This window comes from Cyprinodon variegatus, unplaced genomic scaffold (assembly GCF_000732505.1).
Source record: "Cyprinodon variegatus isolate N-32 unplaced genomic scaffold, C_variegatus-1.0 Scaffold394, whole genome shotgun sequence".
NCBI classification, from domain to species: Eukaryota; Metazoa; Chordata; class Actinopteri; order Cyprinodontiformes; family Cyprinodontidae; genus Cyprinodon; species Cyprinodon variegatus.
The window spans coordinates 207347-216294 of NW_015150847.1; the positions used below are offsets into that span (position 1 = coordinate 207347).

Genomic DNA, 8948 nt, shown 5'->3' on the forward strand with positions numbered 1-8948 from the left:
ATATCAGTTGTGCTGCTGCCATCAACACCTTTGTTTCAAGACGTTGGAGCTTGGCCTGTTTTTCAGTGTAGTCCTGTTTCTCTGACTTTGACTAACTGGATGGGCTCTCTTCATCCTCTGACATGGGAGCTGGCTCGGAGCTCGTCTGCCTGGCTGTGTTTTTCTTGGACGAGGCCGCCTGTGGAGCTGGTTGACAGTTGCCTTTTGTATCTATGCTTCTTTTTCTATGTCAGTTTCTGTCTCCTTGAACCCCAGTCGGCCTCAGCAGATGGCCGCTCACACTGAGCCTGGTTCTGCTGGAGGTTTCTTCCTATTCAAAGGGAGTTTTTCTTCTCCACTGTTGCTACAAGCATGCTTAGTGTGAGGGATTGCTGAAGAGGTTTCTTCCTGTTCAAAATCCACCTGCTCACACCGTCTAAAAACCATGTGGGACTCAGCTGAAAATCCTAAAAAGAAAAGGGCGAGGACGTATTTGGACAAAGATCTGGCTGAGCAAACGAGGCTACTACGGTCTGTCAATGTAACAGAAAGAACTCAATTTCTTTGTGTTTCCTCTGAGAGGAAGAAGAAGAAGAAAAAGAATTCTTGTTTGCCCACTGAGCGATTTACCCACGACCACCTTACAACGGCCTACTGAATTTCAAACATCTTTGACCTTCTGATTCCTGATGGGGAGGCTGATCGCCCCTCATTACCCCCTGCACTACACCACGCACCATAAGACTAAAAGTCAGGCCGATTCTCCAGTCGTGTGAACCTTTTACATCTTGTTTTGGTCTTTTCTGCATTAATTGGCTGCAGCCTGCAGGTTAATGAGCACCGTCTCCGTTTGAGCCCATTCCTGTAGAGTTCAACCATCGGCATTAACAGGATGCTGTGACGGCCTTATGACCGGAACGATGCGGTCGGCGGCCATGTTTTAGGTTTGAAGACAGGGCAGAGCCACCATGTGCTGCCTAAAGCTGTGCTGGCAGCTTCCTCCGATCATGCTGCTACAGCAGAAATATCAGAACTCATTTCCAATGGCCATGAAGTCCTCGATTGGGTTTAAGTAAAGTTGTTGTTGTTTTTCTGCCCTTCAGAAACCAGGGATGGACCTGGCAGACACCTACATCGTTTTTGTTCGGCAGAACCAGGACATCCTTCGAGACGGCATCAACGACGAAGTCTGCATCGAAAAAGTGTTTGATGTGAGTTCCCTTCCTGTCGAGTTCGTTTTCTTCATTAGTTTATGAATAATGAAGCAAATCTGATATAATGCAAAGTTTAGTACATCCTGTCCTCTACATTTTTTATAGTTTTGATTTGAATCAATGAAAAGCAAAAACACCAAAAGCTGGGATTCCTTTCTTCTGATGGTAATAAGGTCTAGTTAAAATGACATTCTTTACCAGCTTCCATCTTAGCAGACAGTGTCTGCTTGATGACTTTGGAGCAAAAGGAAAATTCAGCTCAGGAAAACGGAGGCTTGGAGAAAAACTCCCTGAATAATGTGAGACAGATGTCTTACCTGGACATCTTCTAGTCTCTTTAGCCAAGCAGCTTCTCCAGGTGGAGGAACGTGGAGCTGAAGGTCGTCCTTCAGAGGAGCTGGATGGATGAGGACGAGCTCAGGTGTGTCTGTCTCTGTGCTCTCGGCTCTCCTCGTCTCTGGAAGCTCTGCTGCTGGAAGGCTAGCTGCGGGCTGGGACACAGAGAAACAAAGTCCCTCCTGGAATAAATGAGCTTAGATCTTCTGACACCTGAATATGCCTCTGATTCCACCCATCCCATCATATCTCTGGGTGTGTGATGAGGAGGAGGAGGACCTCAGTCCTCTGCAGCCTCCTACAGGTTCTCCTCCAAGTCATCTTGTGTCAGAAGACTTCTTCTGGCTTTCTCCTTCAACCAGTCCTTAAACTCGCAGGGAAATTATAAATAAATGTCAAATCATTCTGGCTTAAATATGCCTATAAATGTATTCTTTATCAGACGATATTGTCCCAAAAGTTAGAAAATTTCTGTTTAAAAAAAAAATCCTTTCTTACAATCTGTGTTTTTTTCAGGTCAGGCCAGTTAGGTAAACATCAGCCTCAACACCTAAATTCGGCCAATCATATATCAACGGTCATCTGTCAATCAAATTTTTTCAGTCATAGCATCTTGATTCATATGTCACAGCTAATATACGCAACGGTTGAAATCCTTTCCTTTCCCATTGAGTTCCGTCCCAGTGTTCACGGGGATGGACGTCTGTGTCTTCAGCAGGCGTAGAGCTAACAGAACTGGCAGCGTTGCGAGGCAAGGGCTCAAACATGTACGGCTGGAAGCCTTCTACACCAAACCAAGCTTCTGCCGCCCTGGCGTCCTCTTCCACAACATCTTCATCCCGCTTTCCTCCTCTAAATAAAAATGGATGACGGAGGAGACTCATCCACGACCTCCGACACTAAACTCTCCTCCTCTTGCATGTTTCCTCTGTCCATAGCGTTCCTTGACAGTGTCGTTTTTAAGTCACCAATTTAGTGCTACTTGGTCCCAATGGAATTTCCTATTGGGAACCTACTAGCACTAAGTTGCTAACTGGTTAGCAACATGCTTCCGATAAATCGGCTTCAACCAAACATCTTTGTGAACCTTCCATCACAACAATCCCGCCCCCTTGATAATCGACCAATCACATTCACTTTATTCCCTCGTGTAAAGTCGGGCACCACTTGGGAGAATTTGTAACTGCAATTGATGGAACAGCCGTTTCCCTACGACTTTAAAGGCTCCTCCTGCAGCCTCTGTAGCTCCTCCAGAGTCATCCAGCTCTGCTGGATGTCCATCCATGGAGGTGTTTAATGCTTGCAGATGGTTCCAAGCCTTAAAGGGAACCAGAACGTCCTCCATGATCCATCTGGCGGGTTCCTGAGCCTCCATTGATGCTGCTTCTTCCCTGGTTTTCTGCAGAGAATCTCTGTGCGGCTGCAGGCTGACTGATGCAGATGACGGCCTCGTTTTTAACTGACTTTATTTGTTTCTCTTTACAGTTTTGTGTTATTTGTCACAGTTCTAGTCAATTCTCTGCGTTTTTGTGAATAATTTGTTTCAGTAGGTGTGAATATTTAGGAAGAATGGAAGATGATGCCAAGAGCTTTCTGCTCATTCCTCCAAACGTCCTGAAATGCTACCAGCATGGTTTATACAGCCCCCCTCCCATGGAAACCTGACTAACAGCATGATTTGATCATATTTAGGTTTTTCTGGACATATACAGTGTTTACTCTGGATCTGCCTTCGACTGCGGCTGTTTTTTCCTCTTTGATTCTCCACTTTCAGAGCAGCAGGAGGTCCCTGTGCTGCTGAAAACAGCCACTGCTTCTATTGACCTGTTTATCACTTAGGAACACTGAGAGCATTTGGCTCGCTCTGCTGGAGCCAAAAACCCTTTCCCACCTCATCCCACCGCCCCTCCGCCCCACGCCGTCTGCTGCCTTCACTGGCTGCTCCCACCTCCAACATTCAGATTTAGCAGAATATTCTAGCGGTGAGTTTCTAACACGCCTCGCCGTCAGGAGAGGACGCAGTGATTTAGGCATGGCGGTTCAGGACTTGCTACACATTAGCAGCACGGAGCAGAGCGATGGATTTCTGCCACCCGTCGCCTCCTCCGAGGGTTCAGAGGGAGCTGGGAGGTGCACTGCGCTGATTGGTGTGTGTGTGTCTGGATGTTGGGGAGGGGAGATGGAGGAGAATGAGTCTAATGGAGCTCAGAAGCACCCAGTCATGCACTGAGGAGGAGGTGACAGCGGGGCCTTCAAGTGTCTGAGCTAAGTCCTTCAGTATGAATCCAGCACGTACTCACCCCCCCCCACCATGTGTGCAACAATAGGAGTAAATATTGTGTTGAACGGCAGAATCAGGCCCCCTAACATGAGTGTTTGGACTGTTTACGGGACTCTCAGTTAGTCAATCAAATTCATTTGCAGCCTCTCTGCTTTAAAGACACAATTTGTGACGATCGACGGATGCAGAAAGATGTGCAGCATAAACACACAGCACACATTAGGAGTTGATTTGCTTTGTTCCCACACACACACACACACACTGAGGAGCAGTATGTCCAATGTACAGCTCCTCTGCAGCTCGTTTTATTCTGTTAATGAAGAGGTTTTCACTTCGGTTCAGTTTCTCCAAATAAAGTGTTTATTTAAATTACACGCATCATTTCGACTGAGAAACCCCCAGATAGGCGTCGTCCTGCTAACGGTGTGCTACTCTGTTTAAATCCAAATTTATAAATCTTACATTTGTACCTTAGTAACACAGAAAAGCATGGCTTCTTCTGCCCTGAGATCCAACCATCAGCTGTTGCTCACTATTCCTTTTGCCCAAACAGAACCGGGAAAGAAAGCCTTTAGCTACGCATCTCCTTCTGAGTGGAATATTTTACAAAGAAACTGGAAGTTGACTGAGTTTTTATCAATAAATGCTTTTAAGTTGAAAGTGAAAGAATTTGAAGCAGCTTTAACGATCTGTAATTGTTTTACTTGATATGTTTTTTTTATTTTTTATGTACCTGTCATTTATTTTAATGTATCTTATGTAACTTTGCTGCCTCTTGGTCACGACTCCCTTGAAAAAGAGGTTTTTAATCTCAACGTGATTTTTTTCCTGGTTAAGTAAAGGTTAAATAAAATACATAAGTCTGTTTCACACATGCTCACTTTAAAGATTTTCCAGCAGCCAGGGCTGACGTTAGCCCGTCTGCAGCAGCCAGGGCTAACGTTAGGCCCGTCTGCAGCAGCCAGGGCTAACGTTAGGCCCGTCTGTAGCAGCCAGGGCTAACGTTAGCCCGTGTGCAGCAGCCAGGGCTAACTAATGTTCTTCTCAAGAACATACTTGGCAAGAACTGGAGTCTGTACTCCGCATCGTTGTTGTTTTTCTTCCCGTTTCTGCATAGCAAGACACAGAATAGTGACTTTTGTCGTGTATTAATGCCATTCAGGCCAAATGAATGCAACCTGGTCGTTCAGACGCAGGTCGCATTTGAAAACATCAGATTCGAATCTGATTCATGACCACATAGCCAAGTGTTCTAGGTCGCAATGGAAAGAATTGGATCTGTGTCGTTCAGACATGAAAAGATCGGATCCAGGCTGTATATGGGCCAGAAAATCGGATTTGGGTGACTTAAGGCTGCTTGGTGAACGTAGCCTTAGCAACACATCGACCAAAGAGCTTCATGGATTAATGCTTCTTCTCACCATCACCTTCTTTCCCATACTTCCCATAGTTCTTTCCCACTTTTATTGAATTATTGATTGTATTAAATTATCGAGAAAATTCAGCAGCATTTATTGCCATTTATGATCCTTGAATTTGACATTAACCAGAGCTTCTGAACCCTGAACTGGTGATTTTATCTACATCTAGCTGAACACATTATTCCAAATATGGTGTCATTTTCCTGTTAGCCTAAAAACTGCTGGTAGTGAAACGCTACAACTCCCAAATACTTGAAAAATGACGTCAATATTTTTTTTAAACCTTCCCAATGCATTCTGGGTTGATGATGTCGTTTAGGCCCGGTTCCATCTCTCTCACTCTGAAGGGATAATTTTAAGGGTTAAAGGGCACTTCCCCCTAGCTCTTAAAGTTATTAGGACACACTAACCTTACACACGAACGCAAAGAAAACGAGTGCTTGGGTCCAAAAAGAGTTCAAGTGAGAGAAATGGGACAGGGGCTAAGTCTTATGGACTGAAACATTATAGAGCAGGGGTCTAAAGACCCCAAACTATGGGGAGATGGAGCGGGGACCCCATAATTATATATATCGTATGAAATATTCTATATTCTATAGTCACTCTATTACAGATGGAGTAATGTAACTAAAGTAATTTCTCCCTGGGATTATTAAAGTATTTCTGATTCCTGGTTGATGGGACAGGTGTTGTGAATGAAACGTTGTCCAGCTTGAAAGAGCTCCTGTGTGTCGCTGAATATGTGCATTGATGACTGAAAGACATCTTCTGCCTCCATTTATCAACCAATACTTTAGCGACCCCATGCAGTACCTCTGTGGAACCCCTAGGGGTCGCAGACCCCCTGTTGAAGACCTCTGTTAGAGTGAAAATTTCCTCCTCATCTTTAACACCCGTTGTGATTTCTACATTTCCATCAACGCACTCTGGTTCAAACCGGAAAAGGTGGAACTCACTGTAGCAGCTAGCGGCTAACCTAGCATCCGTCATTTCCCCTGAAAGCAGAGCAGTGTAAACAATATGGTAGCATCCATACCACAATATTTTATTGACATTTATAATAAACTTGCAATATTTTTACTGTTTTTACATAAAAAATGATAATTTTACAAATAGTTCAATGTTTCAGCCAATCGTGGATCCATTGCAGTTTTGGGACGTAATCATTCCAGTGTGTAAACACGCTTCTGTCTCCATGTTCACCTTTATTTTGTCTTATTGAAACCCTTTTTTCAAATTGATCAGGTTAAAAAACGTATAATAATTATATGAACATAATTAACGACCCAAATCTGTCATTTTTATTTTTATTTCTTGTCATTCTGACCAGAAGTCTTTGGTTTTTACAGCTTATTTGAGCTTAAACAATTTAAAAGCAAAGTTTGGAGTCAGAAAAGCTTTTGAAAGGCGTTGCTGGTCTGAAGGTTCTCAGAGCTGACTTTAAAAAAAGCAAGAGTCATAAATCATTATGGAGGCAAAGAAAGGCATTTAGAGGCTGTTATTGAACTTGAACTTCCATTGGAGTTGGCGAATGTTTCCTGCTGTTTAGACGGAGAGAAAAGCGCTTTGCTCGGAGAATAATTAGGAGGTTTGATGAAGGAGATCTGAGGTTGCTCAGACTCTACGGGGATTGAATATTATCAAGCCCTTGAACGATCAGGGACACGCTGTGACTTTTGTCAAGTGCATAAAATGAACTATGGGTGTTTTTTTGTTCTCTTAAATTGGAAGGTAATTACATATCTTGTCAATATGAGTTTAGTAATATTATTCAGATTGGTCCATCTGGATTGCAAAGCAGATCTGAATATTGCGGGTCATTAATGTGTCGCAGTGATTTCGCTCTGCTTCCTTTCATTGGGCTGGTGTCTGAATGAAGCCAGTGATTTGAATGCTTTAAATAAATGCTGGGGCCTGATTTTCTCCTCTGTCTTTTTGAAGAGCCCTGAACTCTTCCCTGAATGTGCTGCATTCACCACTTTTCATTAAACTCCCGCCTTTCAGGAACTCAACACTTTCCCCTCTGTTTGCTTTTCCTACGTGATGCTTCGCGTGATGCATCCTGCACAGTCCCGCACCTACACCCAAACACAAGGTCAGCAGGTGTTTGGAAATCTTTGCAGCAGATCTGCGGCAGATATTGGCTGATAAGGATGGAGTGTGACGGAGTACGCCAGCAGATCTGCAGCAGATTTTGTGTTTCAATGTGGGTCCTGGATTGTGGGAAGGTGCAGGATGGCAGCCAGTGACTGAGGGTGAAGGCGTACTCTATGGAAGTAAAACAGTCTCATTGAAATCTGCCTTTTCTGTACACCGAATTTTAAACACTGAAGATTTTTACACATTGAATTCCTTACACTGAATTTTTATGTTTTTTAGCTGCAAAAAAATCAGCTGCAAATGTGTCGACCAAAGCAGTCGATGCAGCCGAGCAGCTTCTTGCCAATGAAATGAGCTCATTGTTAGAGTGATAATTATAAAATTATTGGGTGGACATATGAAACATTGAAAGAAAGAGGATGTTACATTTCTATGCTGTGAATCAACCAGAAGGGTCATAAACTTTTATGACCTCCCCACACGAATGCATGAAAACGCTGCAAAATGTATGCCAGGCCTGTAAGTGGCGCTGTGGTGCCAAAGCAAAAATAAGCGACGAAATGTTGGGCATGCGCACTAATATTTATACATGGTTGCCCTGCGGGTCCATTTTCGTGGTTAGATTCTGTTGTAAGCCCGACAGCAGGGTGAGTAGCATTAGCAGCAACGGCGCCATTGTTGTTGTGATACTGTGTCGCGCATGCGTGTTTAGAGGCAACGCTATGACGCATGCGTGTAAAAAAAAATATGCGGTTAGAGCGTAAAGATGGAAACGTTTCGAAATCTTCCCACTCTGAAGGCTGAATAAAAAAAAGATCGTTTACAGACCCCCGAAACGCCGGCTTCGTGTGGATGAGAAGCTGGTTTGGTGAAAAATTTGTGCATTTAGGCCAGGGTTCGTCTTCGTGTGGACGGGGCCTGAAACAAAACAGACTGTTATGTTTGTACTCATATTCCTACTCCTATGAATACAATATGAATTGAAAGACTCATTTTGTCAGGAAGTTTGACGCTTCTTCCGGATGAAACCAAATGCCTTTGCAGACGGGGGTGCTGCACTGTGATCGGCTCAGTTTTTTCACCCAGTCACATTAGATGGAAAACTCTGATGGCTGTCTATTAGTAGCTACCTGACATTTTATAATCATATTTATTTAACAGGAAAAACTCCTCATTCAGCTATGCCCAACTGTTGCGTCACGTGACCAAATGAGCTCATTTCATTGGCTCAGGGTTCCTGAAGCATTAGGCAAGTTAAATTCAAGACTTTTTAAGACTTTTTAATGCCACTTGAAATAAAAACTTGAGACCAAATTCACAAGAAACACAAGAAAAACCTGCTTGTGACAACTTAACCCAAAGGTTTATTTTAACATAAACCACTGCACTAATGTTTCAAATTTTGAAAAATTTCCCATACAGGAAGAAAGCTAAAAACACACAAATGACAGATATATTTGAACAATAATTTAACTGAATTCACAAACTTTGTTTTAGCAGGGAACAAAACAAATCAGTTTTAAAGCCACAACATAACCAGTCTTTTTTGCAGCTATTTTTCTTTGTATCATTCTCTTAGTATGTTTGATTTGGTGATAAGTGGAGACGTTGTAGAGA

General features: G+C 43.3%; 1 protein-coding gene across 1 annotated transcript in view; it reads left to right on the forward strand.

Moving 5' to 3' along the window:
* cadps2 (Ca++-dependent secretion activator 2) overlaps positions 1–8948 on the forward strand; it is a 160810-nt gene that overhangs the window by 147397 nt on the left and 4465 nt on the right. The window contains exon 24 of the mRNA XM_015387430.1: positions 1083–1190. Coding sequence (XP_015242916.1) covers positions 1083–1190 — 108 coding nt within the window. The remainder of the gene's footprint in view (positions 1–1082; positions 1191–8948) is intronic.